The sequence below is a fragment of the Nematostella vectensis genome, chromosome 10, assembly GCF_932526225.1.
Source record: "Nematostella vectensis chromosome 10, jaNemVect1.1, whole genome shotgun sequence".
NCBI classification, from domain to species: Eukaryota; Metazoa; Cnidaria; class Anthozoa; order Actiniaria; family Edwardsiidae; genus Nematostella; species Nematostella vectensis.
Genome location: NC_064043.1, coordinates 1,414,800 through 1,438,663, shown reverse-complemented (window position 1 = coordinate 1,438,663; position 23,864 = coordinate 1,414,800). Strand labels below are relative to the sequence as shown.

At 40.4% G+C, this 23,864-nt stretch overlaps 1 protein-coding gene across 2 annotated transcripts; it reads left to right on the top strand.

The window, feature by feature from the left end:
- The first annotated feature begins 543 nt into the window (after nucleotides 1-543).
- On the top strand, nucleotides 544-11,844 carry LOC5512140 (zinc metalloproteinase nas-4). 2 transcript variants are annotated; one of them, XM_032381560.2, is made up of 9 exons: nucleotides 544-794; nucleotides 4,225-4,284; nucleotides 7,986-8,183; nucleotides 8,258-8,437; nucleotides 8,853-9,026; nucleotides 9,476-9,602; nucleotides 9,977-10,152; nucleotides 10,556-10,623; nucleotides 10,703-11,844. In XM_032381560.2, the coding sequence occupies exons 1-9, from the start codon at nucleotides 683-685 to the stop codon at nucleotides 10,889-10,891; spliced, it is 1,284 nt and encodes a 427-aa protein (XP_032237451.1). In that variant the 5' UTR covers nucleotides 544-682; the 3' UTR covers nucleotides 10,892-11,844. The 2 variants fall into 2 exon arrangements, with proteins under 2 accessions (XP_032237451.1, XP_032237452.1); XM_032381561.2 differs by lacking the exon at nucleotides 544-794 and adding an exon at nucleotides 3,949-4,151.
- The last annotated feature ends 12,020 nt before the right edge of the window (nucleotides 11,845-23,864 follow it).

Here is a 23,864-nt window from a genome sequence, read left to right as displayed (position 1 = left end):
TGATGGAGGCATTTTTCGCGGAAATAATAATCCACCTAAGTAGCCTAGTTTACCTTCACTTCTTCGTGAATCGTGAAGACCTTCCCTTCCCTTCTTTTCCTTTCGAACAATGAACAATGCGCACGATGGCTCTTGAGTTCTTGCTCGCCTACATTTCTAAAAAAAATTGAGGAGCGCAAAAGGCGCACACAAAAACAAGCGATTGTTTTTTCAATGTTTTGTTTTGTTTATTTGTTTATGTTCATGTTGGTTTGTTCGCGTTTAATCAAACACTCTTGAATAAAACTAGCCGTTCTCGCATTGCCAAAAGTCTAGCCATAAAAAGCTCTCGCACAAAAAAATTAACCAAGAACTTTAGATGGCCCTAACAGCACTTTCTAATACAGTAGCGTTACTCTGTCACACTCGTCATCATGCCGTTGCTGTCACACTCAGCATGGCGTTACTGTCTTGTGTGACCTCTAACTCCTTCTCAGCTCACTACATATCAAATTGCGCATTCCCAGCCCGCGCACATCAAATGCTTTCACTGGGTGGTATGCGGTTACATGTAAACGAACAAACACTTCTCGACCAACGTCATATTTTTAGTTCTCTGGCTTGAAATTATTTCATGTAGTAACTTCTTGGCCGGTGCCAAGTCCCTAAAGATGGTATAGACGACGTTTTGAGTGTGTCAAGGATGGATATAAAGATTTTAGCGGTGTTATTTGCTTTTCTGGCAGTTTGTTGTGCCGCGTTTCCTTATCAGGAGAGACGGACGTTCTACCGAAACAACTGGGGACCGCGTACAGGTAAAAGCTACATTTTGTGACAAACTGTAGTCTCTGGCTTGACAAAATAACTTTATCTCGTATGTTGTTTTTTAATAATTTTACCAGAACAAATAGTATCTGCGTATCTTGTTCTTTGGTATAACTTCCTCTTACAAATTCCATCTTATTTCTCTAGATTTCCTCTTACAATACAAACAGTTATCAATCCAGGAATATCTATCTACCCGGACACTGCAGCTCAGTACACAGAAATGCCCCCTTTTTCAAGATGATTGTTATTCATATAGAAATTATTTTTAAATAATACTTAATAATACTTAAAAGTTTTGATAAGAAATCAATGGTGACGTCATATCGTCTGCATGAATTACCAACTAATGTCCCGGTTTACACCGCGCGCAGACATTTCAGCCTAATTTCAGCCCGGCTTGTCAGTAATAAGTCGGTTCACCCATTGTTTAGTTGCTATAAGTCTTCAAGTTGCGGTATTTTAAGAGCCATAAGAGTGTTTTAATTTACGCGCAATCGGGTAGGTCTCCCAAACACGAGACAGTGATCGGGAGAGAAGAACAAGCGACTGTGAAAGCGAAAGTCAGCCCTCCTTCTAAGGGACTTTGTTTTTAGTTTTAAAATGACGTCTGGAATAAGATAACAATGGCATCCTCTCACTTTTAAATGAGAGCTTAAAAGCTTTTCTTTTGTTTCCTGTTTGTTAAGGTTCTCCCTCTATTAGGCAACGATTCATATTTGAATTGTATGTATTTGAAACGGTACAATAATTATCAGGAGTCGGTTATGAAGTCTGGTAAGAAGGTTCAACTTAATTTTAATCACGCTGCGCTCATTCTTGCCCCCCCTCCCCCCACCCTGGGTCCCCTTGCACCGCCCTTGTTTAGAACCGTAATTTAGCCTATAAGCGCCTGCTCATCTTTAGAGATGTATTCGGATATAACAAATATATAATAATGGAAATCCTGTAGCGTATGCGAAGGCCGGAGGTGCACAAGCGTAGTGTTCCCCAATGCACCTCGGCCTTCGCGCGCCACAGAACCCCCGAAAATAAGACATATCCATATAAGCCCCGAGTGAGAGCCGGGGGACTAGGGGATAACAAGTGTAAGGTCTCTGAAACAAGGCTGGTAAAAATCATGTGTTTACAGAGTATAAAGCAGCTAAAAGCGGCTTTTTCTCATTCTTTGAAAATAATAAAGCATTGCAAACTAGCTCGACTACCAATCAAGCGCGTTAATTAATTAAGCTCAATTTCTATAGCCCGATAAAAAGAATTAAAGTAGCCCATTCAAAAGAATTACAATCTAAAATGATGTCGTTTTTCAAGTGAAATTTAACGTGGAATTCAGGAATCGATGTTGAAGTATTCTTATGTTTAAATTATTTCCGATTGATGTTTAATGTTGTGTAGTTGCTGTCGTTACAAGTATCTATCTGCTTTATTTGTAGTTTAAAGAATGCTTAAACAAAGAAAACACGTCAGCTATTTTATCTGTCCCCCGCATCTACCCACGCAAGTGACGTCTGCCCAACATTACGCCTCGTACAAGACATCCGTACACGGGATATCTATTAGGCATTTTAGCCTTTTGCGCATGCTAGCATTTCTAACGTTAAAAGTTGTCACAAAATACTGAGTATTTTTGCTTGGTTTCGGACTATGATAAGATTTTTTTTCTGTTATTAAGGCAAAGTTGGTGAAAAAAATCATTAAACATTTGATTAGAGAGTGTAATTCGAAAAAGCCTATTAGCAGTATCGAATTTATTACTTCTTTTAGCTTAATTTTATAGCTTTATAACGGACTTCCATTTGATTCAAATGATAGAACCTCGATATGACAGACCCCGCGGGACCCTAGCTGAAATGTCGGATATAATATGGCCACCATGACAAACGCCCCCAGAACTCAAGCAAATGCTCGCTAAATCAAACTTCACTAATAAGCAGGGTCGCTTATTAGGGATGCTGGCATAAGCTGAGATTAGGATAATACTTAGGAGAATTTTGTCATGGTATTAGAAAACGCTTTCGCTTTTTAGCGTGGTTATTCCCTGTTAACAGAGATCTCTTTTCTATGTTTTGCGCCGGTCGCGGGGCTGGCATTCGCGGCAACAGCTACAACCGTTTGTAAATAAAAGTGTGCCAAAGGGAGATCGTTATAATGCCCACAAATATAAAAAAGTAATATATAGTAATATATTAAAAGGAATGGGAAAAAAATAGGAAATAAGAAGAAATGGGAAATTAGAATTATTGAAATATGGAAAACAAATGCCCAGGCAAATACGGTGAATAGCGCACAGTGTGTATTTAAAGAAAGAAACGTTTTCGAGATATGTGATAGCAAGGTTTTTTTGTATGTGTGACGGATCTTTGAAAAGCCCTAATTTATCATCCATTCTGTCTGTTCGCTATTTATTTAGTTGGTCGTTTTTGTTTCACATACAAAAAATTGTGAAATTGATACATGTGTAGAATAAATATTGAATTTTCAGACCAGCATTTTCGAGTACAAATATCGTCGCTCCAAAATAATGAGTTTCTAAGTACAAGGAATAAGAACTTATTTAGCCTTCCACCTGCAAACGCTGGATTTCCTTATCAATTTATTTTCCTTTTATTTTTCATCATAAAGATTATAAGTCTTTTTTTTCTAGCATGGGTCTCTTTAATGATACAGTGTAAGATGTTTTTAAGCGTGTCTGGAAAGTGTTTTAGCAAATAAATACATTTTTAATCTAATTTGTTAAATTTTCCCGCCGAGGAACTAAAAAATGAACCCTAATTTGCTGAGGAGTATATAAGTTTTAAGTATTTCCAACAGCGATCCAGGAAACAAAGATGTCTTGTTTTCTACTGACGTGAAACGCCTTAAGTTTGATCTCTGATCATATAATGGAGATATTAGAATAATACGAAGCAGAGAGAGGACATAGCACAGACATCTAGATATATACAAGCATATCGAGTTTATTACGAAGTTTGTGCTTTACGGCTTTCAATTACTCTACAAATTACCCCCATCTCCTCTTCATCTGATGAAAAATCGCATACTCTATCCTCTTCTAGGTCACCATGACGATTTTGAATTAATTCGCGCTCAATCCATCCATGTAGAAACAATGCAAATATAACCAAACACATTAGCATAAAAACAAGAGCAAAGTATGTGGGACATTTCAACAGACAGTTGTATTGCTAATAAGGACTTCGATATGCATTGCCTTCACCATTGAGTTGAATCGTTACCTTCTTTCGCCATAATGGGACATAAAAATTGGCGAAATTTTAGTTTACTGTGGTGTTTACTGTGTATTGTAGTTATTGGGGGGAGTCAACAGGCTTCGTTAACCAGAGAAGGTAGGAAAGACTACTTGGACTGTAGCATGTTCTCTCCGGGTACTCTGTACTGATGGAGTTTTGCTTGTGTCAGATAACGGAGGGATATTCGAAGGCTATAACGACTATGACGATACAGACGGCGAACTATCAGGTATGAAAACCTTTTCAATAATCAGTCAACGGGAAGCTTTGCCCCCACAACTTACATTAACCATCGCAACACTTGTTTTATTAACATGATTAAATTCATCATTTACTTCTAGTCTTTACGTGTACAAAATGCCCACTTCTGTAGCCGTACTAAAGAAATCATTTTGCTATCATGATCAGATATTACACGCAAAAAAAAAGAAAACGTTGTTTCTGTATTGTAGAAGTTATTATTTGATTTCGGGGGGCGTAATGGTTTAGAGTTAACCAAATCTATGGCGTATTTCTTCCTGAATAGGCGCAGTTTCATGACAGGAAAGTGAGGATTCGTGTTATGACTGCGTTGTGTGTAACTTTTTATTGCTCTTTGTAGGGGTAAGGATATATGGTTTTTTCAATAGGCGTCAGGAAATACAACCTGTAGTGTTGTGAGTGATCAGAACAGGGCGATTATTCTTGCAATCGCACCGCTATGAAAATATAACAAACCGTCTTATATGAATATTTAAAATCAAAGGCTTATGGCTTCAAAAAGTCGATAGAATCAGCCCAATTTAAACTATACAATGTACTCCCTTTTGCTCTCTCAAATAAAGTTTTGCGTTTCAAGTCTCTTCGTATATTACAAGCAATTTATTTTGTTGATAAGTAAAGAGAAGTCACTCGCGTACAATAGTCATGGTTTTTCATGAGCCTATTCGGCATTGCGCTTTCGGTATACCGTTTAAACTTCGCCATAATGATTTTCTAAGTGTGGCTGATATTTCACCATGGATATAAGTCTAAATAAAAAGAAATCTCATCTATAATCTTTACGTAGCTACCCTAGGTGTAATTACAGTTTCTTGCCTTTCTCTTGACATTATTTATTCTTTAGTTTCCGTTCACTGCTGATTAGTTTCAAAGCTCCTAAATTGAAATTGTTTGGATTGCTTTTATTTCGCCCTCCGCTGTGACTTGAGCAATGTTCTCAAAGTCTTCAAAACAGGATACAAAAAGGTGAAAATTTACAAAGTTCCTGCTGAAGTAATGTGCGCATAATTTATTTCGAACTAACTTGATAATCAAATTTTTCTCCCCACGGCTGTAAAGAAGTAGTTTGTGGTTTTGCTGTGGACAGAATGTAATTTTTTAGATTGAGCTGTTTTTAAAATTTCGGTTCTTTCCCCTGAGCATGAAACAGGATGCGCCATTTCTCAGTTTTGATACCAAATAAATCACTTTATATGCATAAAGTTCCTTTTTCTTGTTTGAGACGCGGAGCAGAGATAATAATTATTACCCCGAGCCGCTATTTAGTCTAAACCATCATTCACCCATTTGCCGTATTAAAGCAATTTGTGGTTATACCAATTCGTGTATTTTTCGGAAACTCGTGCCTACCTATAAAAGAGAACCAATCAGCATTTTCTAAAAACTATTTCAATTCTAATCATTGCAAACTGTTAGGAAATTATTTGTTTTTCAAATAATTTGGTTGCTTTTCCACTTGAAGTGCATTTTTCAGAAAAGAATGTGATATTTTCAAATTTTTTTTATATTATTAACAATTGATAGCGTTGAGTACATCCGAAAAAATATTTTTTGTTTTTGTTTCTGATTTATAGAGAAGTTTACCGTAGGAGTGTTGCGTGTTTTATGATATTATATTTTCTGCTTCCTGACTCACGCACTAAATCGCTTTTGATCGCCTACGGTTGGCTTGTTCTGACGTGGATGAACGATATTCGTTTAAACATGTTCCACTTCGATAATCATGACCCGCTTATTGTACGATTTTGGCTTGAACAATGTCCTCCAATCAATCTCACGAAAAAATAGTAATAAAATAAATAAGCGCGACCTTATATAGAATTCAAACTTGACCGAGTTATTTCAGAAAAGCGTTTTATTAATCCCTAACTCGAGCGCAACAAGATAATGGTCACCGTTTCGGGGACTACGAATAATGTTTGCAGCGGCCATTTTTGTGTGGGCGAAAATGCAAAGCTTGGAGCTGAGTTCAGTCAAAATTGATCCGAAATTCTTCCCCTGCTGCGCCATTCGAAATTCCATTGTGTTCGCCATTCCACCTTGTGCTATTTATTTATTTGCTTATTTATGTCTGAAGATCGTTCTTTTTATTTTTTTATTTTTTTGGTCACATTTTTCAGCCGCTGACATTACTTACAAGAAATTTACAGCCTTTTTTGTCTTCCAGTATATTGATTTTGAACCTTTCATGGACCTCATACTAGCCACCCCCCCCCCCCCCCCCCAAAAAAAAAGAAATATTTTATACCTGGTGACACTTCTAACAGTGTATCCATTCATATCAAGATTATTTGGCAACTTGACACAGTGCTGTCTTAGGAAATCTCTTTCCCTTTTCCCTAATCTGTGTGATATCCCGAACCCGGTTTGATTAGTTTTGATATGTCACTTTTGTCACTTCATTATTGTACCCATTGAACTTGTAGCTCTAATAAGATCACAGCTAGTCGATTCAATATCGCCTATATAAAAGCTCTTGTCAGATGGCTTACGACTATTCCATATTTCCGGTAGACACTGACTTGAAATGCTATCTCTGTATTCTATTATAGGCCCTCTTGCCGCCATCTCGCGCCCTTAATTTTCAATATCACAATGAGTGGGGGACTAGAATGATCTAAAAGGCTCTTAAATTGAATATATTACCGGAAAAATAAGTATTACATCGAGAGCATATAGAAACATTACAATACTTTATTTGGTCTGCTATATTTAAAGCGGATTATTTGAGATAAGGGTCTTTTTATCAGTTGTTTCTGAGCTCTCATTTGGCATCTTTTGGTGTTGTTAAAGCCCTTTTCAATATAATATTTTAAAATATATTTCAGCACAGCAATACATGTATTACCCGCGCATCTTATTTTAACATCTATGCCGCTTTTATAAACCAATAATTGCCGGCTTTGAAGTTCCATTTTTTGGGGAAAAAATTCGTGTGTATTCACTGCGGTTTCGTGTTCGTTAAACCTCAAATATCACCCAGTCATGTGCCGTTTTTATCATAATTTGTGAAACTTCATAACACATCTACGTTAATCCATTATTTTTCCCGGGTGATTTACCTCTAATGGAAATTTGCCCCTTCAACTAAAGACGCTTTTTATCAATGTAGAAGCCAGCACATATATATAGCAGATAATGTTTTAAATTTGGTAACATTGAATTGTACTCTGCAATTACTCTGAAGTCTGAGCTTTGGTTTCCGATTTATTTTTCGATAAATTGGTGTGTTTAATCTTTTTGCAAATCGCTGATGTTTTTATGCCAGATTTCTTTTAAAAGAGGTTAGAAGAAAGTGAGCACACATCCATTATATCCGACCATTCGCGCTATTACGTGCTAAAAGGAAGTTAATTGAAATTGGGTTAAACTTTGAGCCTTTAGTTGTTCATCTTTGGATCAATGTGTCTCACGTTCTCAAAACAAAGGCTGCGGTAATGCGGTTCTTGTTTTTTTGTTGCTGAAAATTTGTACTCCTCTTACAAAAAACCTTCTATAGTTCTGGCTTGATACGTGTTATAGATAAGACAAAACCATAGTAATTGCCCCGATGGTCCCATCAAATTCACCAGAGTGCCTTTGCATGGTAAACCAGAGTTTTACGGAAAATGTGCGAGGCTTCCTTTTATCATCAGGACTTAATAAACGCATTTTATTTCATGATAACAGCTCAACAGAAAAAAGAGTACGCTTGGCGCCAAGCGCAGCGAACACGTGACCAAGCTGACGATGACGTATTGCGCGGCACGGAGTCTGAGGACGAGTCTGTGGAGGACGAGCGTGCGCGGCAGAGGAAAGAATGGTTTATGAATGCTATGGAGAAGTTCACAGACGTGACAAATAACGACAACTTCGAAGTTAACTTTAGTAAGTCGTATCTGAAGCATCATTAATGCAGCAGACAATTTAATCCTTAGTGAACTCTCCAAATCATTTCTTAGAAACAAAAGAAGCATCACGTGATGACGCCCACGACAAAACAAGTCAGCGGCTAGAACCAGGAGAAACCGATGAGGATCGGTTGGCGTTGCTACGCGAAGAGGCGAAGATGAAGAGACAGGAGAAGAAAAAGAAATCTAAAGAGTCTGAGAATAAGAAAGACTTCGTCCCCATCCCTGGCCGTAAGTGCTGCCTACACTGACGAAAAGATGGACGTGGAGGTGGTGTGTGTGTGGAAGGGGGGGGGGGGGGGGGGGGCTGGAGCTTTGGGTATTCAATCCCGTTCCTGATTTTCCAATGATTTGAGATTCCAATTCACTGCATGGGGGGAGAGGGGGGTATGTAACTGCGATTCCAGATATCTTTACCATTGCGGATGGGATTGACATACCCAAGCCTTTTCTTTTTGTTTCCATGTTACAAGTAACTTTTCTTTTTTTTTTTTTTAGAGAATAATCCAGTACAGTCGCAATCTATGTAGTAGTCTCTATTTAGGACCAAACTCGCTGAGCTAACTGAAATATGCTTCATTTGTTTTAAACCAAATCAACTTCTCACGATGTATATACCTGACTGATATTTTAATCCAACCTTTAGAGCTCTTCGAAGGGGACATTGTTATGACGGAGCACTTTCGTAACCACGTATTGGGTAATAATGTGAAGAGGGATGGAATGCAAGACAAAGATAAGTTATGGCCGAAAGACGAGAAAACCGGACTTGTCAGAGTTCCGTACGTCCTTAGCAAGGATATCCACTACAACGATTATAGTAAGTGCTCCATACCCCTCGAAATAATGTTCTTGTACAATAATAAACGAAACATGTCTCGCAGCCTAATCACGATCAACCCTCCCCAGTATTAGCGTAAGCTACTTTATACTATTGTATAGGGGAGTAATTTATTAAAGTATATTAAAGGAATAGAGTCAGTTTACGGTCGCTATCTCCTCGCCTCATGCGCAAATTATTGCTCGCGTGAGCAAGTAAAGATTACAAATCGACTGATTTGTTAGGGATTTGTTTACACGTTTACGCTGACGAACACGGCATCAATAATACCATAATAACAGTCAAAAGTACTACACTACCCCCAGTAAATTGTACTAAACTTCCGCCAGTATATTTTTTTGTTAAGTTGTTACATAACCCACAGACACAATAGGAACAGTTGAAAATGATAAGTTAAAAAAAATCCAAGCCGTTGTCTTTGTTAACAGGCAAGACAGAGAAGAAAATTAGGATTGATGATGCAATCTCAACCTTTAATCGCTTATCCTGCATTCGATTTGTGGAGAAAACGCCAGAAGACAAAGACTACGTCCATTTTATCGTCAACAAGTCGATGTGAGTACATCAGTTTAGTGCCAAGGCTTTGCTTCTGAAGCAAGAAGAGTCACGCAAGAAGAGTCACGCAAGAAGAGTCACACTTAATCCAGGGTTACTTTTTATGTTGTATATCCCTCGTATTCTAAGTACAAGTCTTGAAATCCTATAACAAATGTGAATGAAAATTTCAGTGGACAAAAAAAATTTTTTGGGAGAGACAATAATACCTTATTCTCAAACAAATATCGTTTTTTTTACTCGGTAGGGTTTGATAATGGCTGAAAGAAGCCTTGACCTGATAAGTATATCATTGTTAGGAGGGATGTGGGGCCCCACCTATACCTCTCCACCTCATTCCCTCTCATTTTTCTTATTCTACTGTTGATTGACAGGTGCTACTCAAGTGTTGGTCGTCAGGGTGGCGAGCAAAAGATCTCTATTGGTAATGGCTGCGAGCGATTGGGCACTGTTGAGCATGAGATGCTTCACAGTTTGGGCTTTATACATGAACAGTCACGTCCTGACAGAGATGACTACGTAGAGGTCAAATGGGACAACATCAAGAAAGGCAAGTAGCACTTTGACTACACAAAGGTCAAATGGGACAATATCAAGAAAGGCAAGTAGCACTTTGACTACATAGAGGTCAAATGGGACAACATCAAGAAAGGCAAGTAGCACTTAACGGAAATGTTTCTTCAAAGGTTTATACTTTTTTACTCCTCCTCCTTTATTTTTCTTCTTTTTCGATGATGATGATGATGATGATGGTAATTACAAATCTTCATCATTATCATTTTCATTATCTTTTTTTTCTTCTGTTGATGAAGTAATGATCATTGTTACATTTCCAGCTTCATCATTATTTCTACTTTTACTTTTTACCTGTTTAACAACCTTTGTAAGAAAAATCCTTTTACAAATGTGTCACATACTGCATAAGGTCTAAAAGAGCTATTTTTGAATTGCAGGATTGAGTCACAATTTCAGGAAATACCCCAGATACCTCGTCAAAAGCTTGACACCATACGACTTCGATGTAAGTATTCAACTGAACATAGACAATAGATAAGAATTACAAATAAAAGGATTATATTGATAATGTTATTACGTTCCAGTCATGTCTGCATTACCACAACAAGGCGTTCACAAATGATGGAGAGCCCACCCTTATAGACAAGGAGGACCCCAGTAGAGTGTTTGGACAAAGAAAGCAAATGAGTAAAAATGATGTCCGTCAGCTGAACAAAGAGTACGCTTGTGAAGGACCGTCCAAGGAGCTATTGGACGAACTCGAATACGAATAAGATCAGCATTAACTGATTAGGGGTTCCTTATAAGACCTACTCATCTCATCCCTACCTGTAGATAACTCGAATTTCCCTTTAACTCCAACACGAATAACACGAAATTTCCCTTAACTTTTTAATCCATACTATCACGCGAGATTCCATGCATTTTCTGACAGCCTATTTTATTCTTCCTGCGAAACGAGAAAATTAGAAAACCGAGCTTATATTGAGTGTTTGGAGGGTGTTCTTTCTTCACATACCGTTAACTGGGCTTGTAAATCTGCTAAATGTCCGGGCAACGTTTTTCAAACATTGTATTCTCGTAATCCAAGGTTGTTGTTCAATTTTTTCAATTTTATTGCTTGTCATTCTCGATTGTAGCGAGAGTAGTTTATAATGCCTGCATTTTCCTACCCTTTCAAAATGGGAATAATTGTTGTTGCTTACTGTGGAGTACCTGATTTTCTCCCAATGATTTATTTGGTTGTTAACCATCGCACTTTTACAACTCATCGTAAAGTAAATCCGAGCCAGGACATCTACAGTAGAGCAATAATATTGTTATTTTAATTTATTTATTGATTGTGATATGATGGGGCATGGTGTAATTATGGTTACCATAAAGGTGGAATCATGCTTATTCCTTGAAGAGCTGTGTCGCTCGTCTTTTCTTCTAAGAAAAACAAGCAATCCACAAAGCTCTTCAACGAGATTTATTTAGTTAGTAAAAAAGGGTTAAAGTAATGATAATTTGAATGTGCCTTTGGTTCTTTCATCGTACTTTTCTACGTTCGAGCACTGACATTAGTGTGTTGCTGTATGGAGAGATACCTCGCCGTGCAGTGATGACGTATCTTGCGCTTAACCAATAACAACTCGAGGTTGAGGGAGGTTCTAACGTCAAGTCACCGCAAGCAACTTTTCATACTTGCAGAAAAAGCATGTTGAATAAAATAATCGTTACCGTATGTGTATACTGCGTATTTCTATCTCTATTTTCTAGACGAAATAATCCGAATCTTATTTATTCCTTGGCTACCAACATATACTGTGAAAGTGCAAAAAATATGGAATGGGTCCTAGCAAAGGGGGAATATGGAATGGGTCCTGGTAAAGGAGGAATATGGAATGGGTCCTGGCAAAGGCGGAATATGGAATGGATCCTAGCAAAGGGGAAATATGGAATGGGTCCTAGCAAAGGGGGAATATGGAATGGGTCATAGCAAAGGGGGAATATGGAATGGGTCCTAGCAAAGGGAGAATATGGAATGGTTCCTAGCAAAGGAGGAATATGGAATGGGTCCTAGCAAAGGGGGAATATGGAATGGGTCCTAGCAAAGGAGGAATACGGAATGGGTCCTAGCAAAGGAGGAATACGGAATGGGTCCTAGCAAAGGAGGAATATGGAATGGGTCCTGGCAAAGGAGGAATATGGAATGGGTCCTGTCAAAGGAGGAATATGGAATGGGTCCTGGCAAAGGAGGAATATGGAATGGGTCCTGGCAAAGGAGGTATATGGAATGGGTCCTGACAAAGGAAGAATATGGAATGGGTCCTGGTAAAGGAGGAATATGGAATGGATCCTGGCAAAGGGGGTTTGGGGGATTCCCTAGTCGTCCTTGCTGCCGAAAAAAGGAAGCACCGGATCCACGAGCAAAACCCTTGTCTCATTAGGGGCAAAAATTAATGATGATGCTGGTTTAATAGACAGGATTTTGGTCTCGCACAAAGCAATCACCGGATACACGAGCAAAGGGAAAGGGGGGAATTTCTCTTACAAAGATAGGCTTAATGACTGAAGATGTTTCTACTGATTTTCTTTAAGAAATAAGCATTATAGCCAGGATCGTTGCTTGAACACACAGAAAACCTTTGTCTCTTTACTAGGGCCAAACGGCGCGCTGATTAAATAATAGACAGAATTTTGGTATCGCACAATCTCGCGATCACCCGATCCTAGATATGATGATTTCTAGTATACAAACGAGTCTCTTAGTATCGCGATCACCCGATCCTAGGTTAGCGATTTCGTGTATACAAACGTTCGAGTCACTAAATCTCGCGAACAACTGATCCTAAGGTATGTCAATTTCGGGTATACAAACGAGTCACCAAGTCTCGCGATCACCTGATCCTAAGGTATGTCGATTTCGGGTATTCAAACGAGTCACTAAATTTCGCGATCACCTGATCCTAAGGTATGTCGATTTCGGGTATACAAACAAGTCACTAAATCTCGCGATCACCTGATCCTAAGGTATGACGATTTCGTGTATAAAAACGAGTCACTAAATCTCGCGATCACCTGATCCTAAGGTATGACGATTTCGTGTATAAAAACGAGTCACTAAATCTCGCGATCACCTGATCCTAAAGTATGTCGATTTCGTGTATAAAAACGAGTCACTAAATCTCGCGATCACCTGATCCTAAGGTATGTCGATTTCGGGTATACAAACGAGTCACTAAATCTCGCAATCACCTGATCCTTAGGTATGTCGATCTCGGGTATACAAACGAGTCCCTAAATCTCGCGATCACCTGATCCTAAGGTATGTCCATCTCGGGTATAAAAACGAGTCACTAAATCTCGCGATCACCTGATCCTAAGGTATGACGATTTCGTGTATAAAAACGAGTCACTAAATCTCGCGATCACCTGATCCTAAGGTATGTCGATTTCGTGTATAAAAACGAGTCACTAAATCTCGCGATTACCTAATCCTAAGGTATGTCAATTTCGGGTAACAAACGAGTCACCAAATCTCGCGATCACCTGATCCTAAGGTATGACGATTTCGTGTATAAAAACGAGTCACTAAATCTCGCGATCACCTGATCCTAAGGTATGTCGATTTCGGGTATACAAACGACTCCCTAAATCTCGCGATCACCTGATCCTAAGGTATGTCGATTTCGGGTATACAAACGAGTCACTAAATCCCGCGATCACCTGATCTTAAGGTATGTCGATTTCGGGTATACAAACGAGTCACTAAATCTCGCGATCACATGATCCTAAGGTATGTCGATTTCGGGAATACAAACGAGTCACGAAATCTCGCAATCACCTTATCCTAAGGTATGTCGATTTCGGGTATACAAACGAGTCACCAAATCTCGCGATCACCTGATCCTAAGGTATGTCGATTTCGGGTATACAAACGAGTCACGAAATCTCGCGATCACCTGATCCTAAGGTATGTCGATTTCGGGTATACAAACGAGTCACGAAATCTCGCAATCACCTTATCCTAAGGTATGTCGATTTCGGGTATACAAACGAGTCACTAAATCTCGCGATCACCTGATCCTAAGGTATGTCGATTTCTGGTGAAAAAAACGAGTCACTAAATCTTGCGATCACCTGATCCTAAGGTATGACGATTTCGTGTATACAAACGAGTCACTAAATCTCGCGGTCACCTGATCCTAAGGTATGTCGATCTCGGGTATACCAACGAGTCACTAAATCTCGCGATCACCTGATCCTAATTTATGTCGAATTCGGGTATTCAAACGAGTCACTAAATTTCGCGATCACCTGATCCTAAGGTATGTCGATTTCGGGTATACAAACGAGTCACTAAATCTCGTAATCACCTGATCCTAAGGTATGTCGATCTCGAGTATACAAACGAGTCACTAAATCTCGCGATCACCTGATCCTAAGGTATGTCGATTTCGGGTATACAAACGAGTCACTAAATCTCGCGATCACCTGATCCTAAGGTATGTCGATTTCGGGTATACAAACGAGTCACTAAATCTCGCGATCACCTGATCCTAAGGTATGTCGACCTCGGGTATACAAACGAGTCACAAAATCTCGCGATCACCTGATCCTAAGGTATGTCGATTTCGGGTAACAAATGAGTCACCAAATCTCGCGATCACCTGATCCTAAGGTGTGACGATTTCGTGTATAAAAACGAGTCACTAAATCTCGCGATCACCTGATCCTAAGGTATGTCGATTTCGGGTATACAAACGAGTCCCTAAATCTCGCGATCACCTTATCTTAAGGTATGTCGATCTAGGGTATACAAACGAGTCCTTAAATCTCTCGATCACCTGATCCTAAGGTATGTCCATCTCGGGTATACAAACGAGTCACTAAATCTCGCGATCACCTGATCCTAAGGTATGACGATTTCGTGTATAAAAACGAGTCACTAAATCTCGCGATCACCTGATCCTGAGGTATGTCGATTTCGGGAATACAAACGAGTCACGAAATCTCGCAATCACCTTATCCTAAGGTATGTCGATTTCGGGTATACAAACGAGTCACGAAATCTCGCGATCACCTGATCCTAAGGTATGTCGATTTCGGGTATACAAACGAGTCACGAAACGAAATCTCGCGATCACCTGATCCTAAGGTATGTCGATTTCGGGTATACAAACGAGTCACGAAATCTCGCAATCACCTTATCCTAAGGTATGTCGATTTCGGGTATACAAACGAGTCACTAAATCTCGCGATCACCTGATCCTAAGGTATGACGATTTCGTGTATAAAAACGGGTCACTAAATCTCGCGATCACCTGATCCTAAGGTATGTTGATTTCGTGTATAAAAACAAGTCACTAAATCTCGCGATTACATGATCCTAAGGTATGTTGATTTCGGGTAACAAATGAGTCACCAAATCTCGCGATCACCTGATCCTAAGGTATGACGATTTCGTGTATAAAAAAGAGTCACTAAATCTCGCGATCACCTGATCCTAAGGTATGTCGATTTCGGGTATACAAACGAGTCCCTAAATCTCGCGATCACCTGATCCTAAGGTCTGTCGATTTCGGGTATACAAACGAGTCACCAAATCTCTTGATAACCTGATCCTAAGGTATGTCGATTTCGGGTATTCAAACGAGTCACTAAATCTCGCGATCACCTGATCCTAAGGTATGTCGACTTCGGGTATACAAACGAGTCCCTAAATCTCGCGATCACCTGATCCTAAGGTATGTCGATTTCGGGTATACAAACAAGTCACTAAATCTCGCGATCACCTGATCATAAGGTATGTCGATTTCGGGTATACAAACGAGTCACGAAATCTCGCGATCACCTGATCCTAAGGTATGTCGATTTCGGGTATACAAACGAGTCACGAAATCTCGCAATCACCTTATCCTAAGGTATGTCGATTTCGGGTATACAAACGAGTCACTAAATCTCGCGATTACCTGATCCTAAGGTATGTCGATCTCGGGTATACAAACGAGTCACAAAATCTCGCGATCACCTGATCCTAAGGTATGTCGATTTCGGGTATACAAACGAGTCCCTAAATCTCGCGATCACCTGATCCTAAGGTATGTCGATTTCGGGTATACAAACGAGTCACTAAATCTCGCGATCACCTGATCATAAGGTATGTCGATTTCGGGTATACAAACGAGTCACGAAATCTCGCGATCACCTGATCCTAAGGTATGTCGATTTCGGGTATACAAACGAGTCACGAAATCTCGCAATCACCTTATCCTAAGGTATGTCGATTTCGGGTATACAAACGAGTCACTAAATCTCGCGATTACCTGATCCTAAGGTATGTCGATCTCGGGTATACAAACGAGTCACAAAATCTCGCGATCACCTGATCCTAAGGTATGTCGATTTCGGGTAACAAATGAGTCACCAAATCTCGCGATCACCTGATCCTAAGGTGTGACGATTTCGTGTATAAAAACGAGTCACTAAATCTCGCGATCACCTGATCCTGAGGTATGACGATTTCGTGTATAAAAACGAGTCACTAAATCTCGCGATCACCTGATCCTAAGGTATGTCGATTTCGGGTATACAAACGAGTCCCTAAATCTCGCGATCACCTGATCCTAAGGTATGTCGATTTCGGGTATACAAACGAGTCACTAAATCTCGCGATCACCTGATCCTAAGGTATGACGATTTCGTGTATAAAAACGGGTCACTAAATCTCGCGATCACCTGATCCTAAGGTATGTCGATTTCGTGTATAAAAACAAGTCACTAAATCTCGCGATTACCTGATCCTAAGGTATGTCGATTTCGGGTAACAAATGAGTCACCAAATCTCGCGATCACCTGATCCTAAGGTATGACGATTTCGTGTATAAAAACGAGTCACTAAATCTCGCGATCACCTGATCCTAAGGTATGTCGATTTCGGGTATACAAACGAGTCCCTAAATCTCGCGATCACCTGATCCTAAGGTATGTCGATTTCGGGTATACAAACGAGTCCCTAAATCTCGCGATCACCTGATCCTAAGGTATGTCGATTTCGGGTATACAAACGAGTCACTAAATCTCGCGATCACCTGATCATAAGGTATGTCGATTTCGGGTATACAAACGAGTCACGAAATCTCGCGATCACCTGATCCTAAGGTATGTCGATTTCGGGTATACAAACAAGTCACGAAATCTCGCAATCACCTTATCCTAAGGTATGTCGATTTCGGGTATACAAACGAGTCACTAAATCTCGCGATTACCTGATCCTAAGGTATGTCGATCTCGGGTATACAAACGAGTCACAAAATCTCGCGATCACCTGATCCTAAGGTATGTCGATTTCGGGTAACAAATGAGTCACCAAATCTCGCGATCACCTGATCCTAAGATGTGACGATTTCGTGTATAAAAACGAGTCACTAAATCTCGCGATCACCTGATCCTGAGGTATGACGATTTCGTGTATAAAAACGAGTCACTAAATCTCGCGATCACCTGATCCTAAGGTATGTCGATTTCGGGTATACAAACGAGTCCCTAAATCTCGCGATCACCTGATCCTAAGGTATGTCGATTTCGGGTATACAAACGAGTCACTAAATCTCGCGATCACCTGATCCTAAGGTATGACGATTTCGGGTATACAAACGAGTCCCTAAATCTCGCGATCACCTGATCCTAAGGTATGTCGATTTCGGGTATACAAACGAGTCACCAAATCTCTTGATCACCTGATCCTAAGGTATGTCTATTTCGTGTATAAAAACGAGTCACTAAATCTCGCGATCACCTGATCCTAAGGTATGTCGATTTCGGGTATACAAACGAGTCCCTAAATCTCGCGATCACCTGATCCTAAGGTATGTCGATTTCGGGTATACAAACGAGTCACCAAATCTCTTGATCACCTGATCCTAAGGTATGTCGATTTCGGGTATACAAACGAGTCACTAAATCTCGCAATCACCTGATCCTAAGGTATGTCGATTTTGGGTATACAAACGAGTCCCTAAATCTCGCGATCACCTGATCCTAAGGTATGTCGATTTCGGGTATACAAACGAGTCACTAAATCTAGCGATCACCTGAAAATAAGGTATGTCGATTTCGGGTATACAAACAAGTCACGAAATCTCGCGATCACCTGATCCTAAGGTATGTCGATTTCGGGTATTCAAACGAGTCACTAAATTTCGCGATCACCTGATCCTAAGGTATGTCGATTTCGGGTATACAAACAAGTCACTAAATTTCGTAATCACCTGATCCTAAGGTATGTCGATCTCGGGTATACAAACGAGTCACTAAATCTCGTAATCACTTGATCCTAAGGTATGTCCATCTCGGGTATACAAACGAGTCACTAAATCTCGCGATCACCTGATCCTAAGGTATGTCGATTTCAGGTATACAAACGAGTCACTAAATCTCGCGATCACCTTATCCTAAGGTATGTCGATTTCGAGTATACAAACGAGTCACTAAATCTCGCGATCACCTGATCCTAAGGTATGTCGATTTCTGGTATAAAAACGAGTCACTAAATCTCGCGATTACCTGATCCTAAGGTATGTCGATTTCGGGTAACAAATGAGTCACCAAATCTCGCGATCACCTGATCCTAAGGTATGACGATTTCGTGTATATAAACGAGTCACTAAATCTCGCAATCACCTGATCCTAAGGTATGTCGATTTCGGGTTATTTAAACGAGTCCCTAAATCTCGCGATCACCTGATCCTAAGGTATGTCGATTTCGGGTATACAAACGAGTCACTAAATCTCTCGATCACCTGATCCTAAGGTATGTCGATTTCGGGTAAACAAACGAGTCACAAAATCTCGCGATCACCTGATCCTAAGGTATGTCGATTTCGGGTAACAAATGAGTCACTAAATCTCGCGATCACCTGATCTTAAGGTATGTTGATTTCGGGTATACAAACGAGTCACTAAATCTCGCAATCACCTTATCCTAAGGTATGTCGATTTCGGGTAACAAATGAGTCACCAAATCTCGCGATCACCTGATCCTAAGGTATGACGATTTCGTGTATAAAAACGAGTCACCAAATCTCGCGATCACCTGATGCTAAGGTATGTCGATCTAGGGTATACAAACGAGTCCTTAAATCTCTCGATCACCTGATCCTAAGGTATGTCCATCTCGGGTATACAAACGAGTCACTAAATCTCGCGATCACCTGATCCTAAGGTATGACGATTTCGTGTATAAAAACGAGTCACTAAATCTCGCGATCACCTGATCCTAATGTATGACGATTTCGTGTATAAAAACGAGTCACTAAATCTCGCGATCACCTGATCCTAAGGTATGTCGATCTCGGGTATACAAACGAGTCACAAAATCTCGCGATCACCTGATCCTAAGGTATGTCGATTTCGGGTAACAAATGAGTCACCAAATCTCGCGATCACCTGATCCTAAGGTATGTCGATTTCGGGTATACAAACGAGTCCCTAAATCTCGCGATCCCCTGATCCTAAGGTATGTCGATTTCGGGTATACAAACGAGTCACTAAATCTCGCGATCACCTGATCCTAAGGTATGACGATTTCGTGTAAAAAAACGGGTCACTAAATCTCGCGATCATCTGATCCTAAGGTATGTCGATTTCGTGTATAAAAACAAGTCACTAAATCTCGCGATTACCTGATCCTAAGGTATGTCGATTTCGGGTAACAAATGAGTCACCAAATCTCGCGATCACCTGATCCTAAGGTATGACGATTTCGTGTATAAAAACGAGTCACTAAATCTCGCGATCACCTGATCCTAAGGTATGTCGATTTCGGGTATACAAACGAGTCCCTAAATCTCGCTATCACCTGATCCTAAGGTATGTCGATTTCGGGTAAACAAACGAGTCACCAAATCTCTTGATATCCTGATCCTAAGGTATGTCGATTTCGGGTATACAAACGAGTCATTAAATCTCGCGATCACCTGATCCTAAGGTATGTCGATTTCGGGTATACAAACGAGTCTTTAAATCTCGCGATCACCTGATCCTAAGGTATGTCGATTTCGGGTATACAAACGAGTCACTAAATCTCGCAATCACCTTATCCTAAGGTATGTCTATTTCGGGTATACAAACGAGTCACTAAATCTCGCAATCACCTGATCCTAAGGTATGTCGATTTCGGGTATACAAACGAGTCACCAAATCTCGCGATCACCTGATCCTAAGGTATGTCGATTTCGGGTATACAAACGAGTCCTTAAATCTCTCGATCACCTGATCCTAAGGTATGTCCATCTCGGGTATACAAACGAGTCACTAAATCTCGCGATCACCTGATCCTAAGGTATGACGATTTCGTGTATAAAAACGAGTCACTAAATCTCGCGATCACCTGATCCTAAGGTATGACGATTTCGTGTATAAAAACGAGTCACTTAATCTCGCGATCACCTGATCCTAAGGTATGTCCATCTCGGGTATACAAACGAGTCACTAAATCTCGCGATCACCTGATCCTAAGGTATGACGATTTCGTGTATAAAAACGAGTCACTAAATCTCGCGATCACCTGATCCTAATGTATGACGATTTCGTGTATAAAAACGAGTCACTAAATCTCGCGATCACCTGATCCTAAGGTATGTCGATCTCGGGTATACAAACGAGTCACAAAATCTCGCGATCACCTGATCCTAAGGTATGTCGATTTCGGGTAACAAATGAGTCACCAAATCTCGCGATCACCTGATCCTAAGGTATGTCGATTTCGGGTATACAAACGAGTCCCTAAATCTCGCGATCCCCTGATCCTAAGGTATGTCGATTTCGGGTATACAAACGAGTCACTAAATCTCGCGATCACCTGATCCTAAGGTATGACGATTTCGTGTAAAAAAACGGGTCACTAAATCTCGCGATCATCTGATCCTAAGGTATGTCGATTTCGTGTATAAAAACAAGTCACTAAATCTCGCGATTACCTGATCCTAAGGTATGTCGATTTCGGGTAACAAATGAGTCACCAAATCTCGCGATCACCTGATCCTAAGGTATGACGATTTCGTGTATAAAAACGAGTCACTAAATCTCGCGATCACCTGATCCTAAGGTATGTCGATTTCGGGTATACAAACGAGTCCCTAAATCTCGCTATCACCTGATCCTAAGGTATGTCGATTTCGGGTAAACAAACGAGTCACCAAATCTCTTGATATCCTGATCCTAAGGTATGTCGATTTCGGGTATACAAACGAGTCATTAAATCTCGCGATCACCTGATCCTAAGGTATGTCGATTTCGGGTATACAAACGAGTCTTTAAATCTCGCGATCACCTGATCCTAAGGTATGTCGATTTCGGGTATACAAACGAGTCACTAAATCTCGCAATCACCTTATCCTAAGGTATGTCTATTTCGGGTATACAAACGAGTCACTAAATCTCGCAATCACCTGATCCTAAGGTATGTCGATTTCGGGTATACAAACGAGTCACCAAATCTCGCGATCACCTGATCCTAAGGTATGTCGATTTCGGGTATACAAACGAGTCCTTAAATCTCTCGATCACCTGATCCTAAGGTATGTCCATCTCGGGTATACAAACGAGTCACTAAATCTCGCGATCACCTGATCCTAAGGTATGACGATTTCGTGTATAAAAACGAGTCACTAAATCTCGCGATCACCTGATCCTAAGGTATGTCGATTTCGGGAATACAAACGAGTCACGAAATCTCGGAATCACCTTATCCTAAGGTATGTCGATTTCGGGTATACAAACGAGTCACCAAATCTCGCGATCACCTGATCCTAAGGTATGTCGATTTCGGGTATACAAACGAGTCACGAAATCTCGCGATCACCTGATCCTAAGGTATGTCGATTTCGGGTATACAAACGAGTCACGAAATCTCGCAATCACCTTATCCTAAGGTATGTCGATTTCGGGTATACAAACGAGTCACCAAATCTCGCGATCACCTGATCCTAAGGTATGTCGATTTCTGGTATAAAAACGAGTCACTAAATCTCGCGGTCATCTGATCCTAAGGTATGACGATTTCGTGTATACAAACGAGTCACCAAATCTCGCGGTCACCTGATCCTAAGGTATGTCGATCTCGGGTATACCAACGAGTCACTAAATCTCGCGATCACCTGATCCTAATGTATGTCGAATTCGGGTATTCAAACAAGTCACTAAATTTCGCGATCACCTGATCCTAAGGTATGTCGATTTCGGGTATACAAACGAGTCACTAAATCTCGTAATCACCTGATCCTAAGGTATGTCGATCTCGGGTATACAAACGAGTCACTAAATCTCGCGATCACATGATCCTAAGGTATGTCGATTTCGGGTATACAAACGAGTCACTAATTCTCGCGATCACCTGATCCTAAGGTATGTCGATCTCGGGTATACAAACGAGTCACTAAATCTCGCGATCACCTGATCCTAAGGTATGTCGTTCTCGGGTATACAAACGAGTCACAAAATCTCGCGATCACCTGATCCTAAGGTATGTCGATTTCGGGTAACAAATGAGTCACCAAATCTCGCGATCACCTGATCCTAAGGTGTGACAAATTCGTGTATAAAAACGAGTCACTAAATCTCGCGATCACCTGATCCTAAGGTATAACGATTTCGTGTATAAAAACGAGTCACTAAATCTCGCGATCACCTGATCCTAAGGTATGTCGATTTCGGGTATACAAACGAGTCACTAAATCTCGCGACCACCTGATCCTAAGGTATGTCGATTTCGGGTATACAAACGAGTCACTAAATCTCGCGATCACCTGATCCTAAGGTATGACGATTTCGTGTATAAAAACGGGTCACTAAATCTCGCGATCACCTGATCCTAAGGTATGTCGATTTCGGGTGTACAAACGAGTCACTAAATCTCGCGATCACCTGATCCTAAGGTATGTCGATTTCGGGTATACAAACGAGTCACTAAATCTCGCGATCACCTGATCCTAAGGTATGACGATTTCGTGTATAAAAACGGGTCACTAAATCTCGCGATCACCTGATCCTAAAGTATGACGATTTCGTGTATAAAAACGAGTCACTAAATCTCGCGATCACCTAATCCTAAAGTATGTCGATTTCGTGTATAAAAACGAGTCACTAAATCTCGCGATCACCTGATCCTAAGGTATGTCGATTCCGGGTATACAAACGAGTCACTAAATCTCGCAATCACCTGATCCTCAGGTATGTCGATCTCGGGTATACAAACGAGTCCCTAAATCTCGCGATCACCTGATCCTAAGGTATGTCCATCTCGGGTATACAAACGAGTCACTAAATCTCGCGATCACCTGATCCTAAGGTATGACGATTTCGTGTATAAAAACGAGTCACTAAATCTTGCGATCACCTGATCCTAAGGTATGTCGATTTCGTGTATAAAAACGAGTCACTAAATCTCGCGATTACCTAATCCTAAGGCATGTCAATTTCGTGTAACAAACGAGTCACCAAATCTCGCGATCACCTGATCCTAAGGTATGACGATTTCGTGTATAAAAACGAGTCACTAAATCTCGCGATCACCTGATCCTAAGGTATGTCGATTTCGGGTATACAAACGACTCCCTAAATCTCGCGATCACCTGATCCTAAGGTATGTCGATTTCGGGTATACAAACGAGTCACTAAATCTCGCGATCACCTGATTTTAAGGTATGTCGATTTCGGGTATACAAACGAGTCACTAAATCTCGCGATCACATGATCCTAAGG

Coding starts and splice junctions, on each gene's coding strand:
- LOC5512140 (XM_032381560.2), top strand. CDS start 683: ATGGATATAAAGATTTTAGCGGTGTTATTTGCTTTTCTGGCAGTTTGT. Junction 795..4,224: donor CAACTGGGGACCGCGTACAG/GTAAAAGCTACA, acceptor TGCTTGTGTCAG/ATAACGGAGGGATATTCGAA. Junction 8,438..8,852: donor CTTCGTCCCCATCCCTGGCC/GTAAGTGCTGCC, acceptor TCCAACCTTTAG/AGCTCTTCGAAGGGGACATT.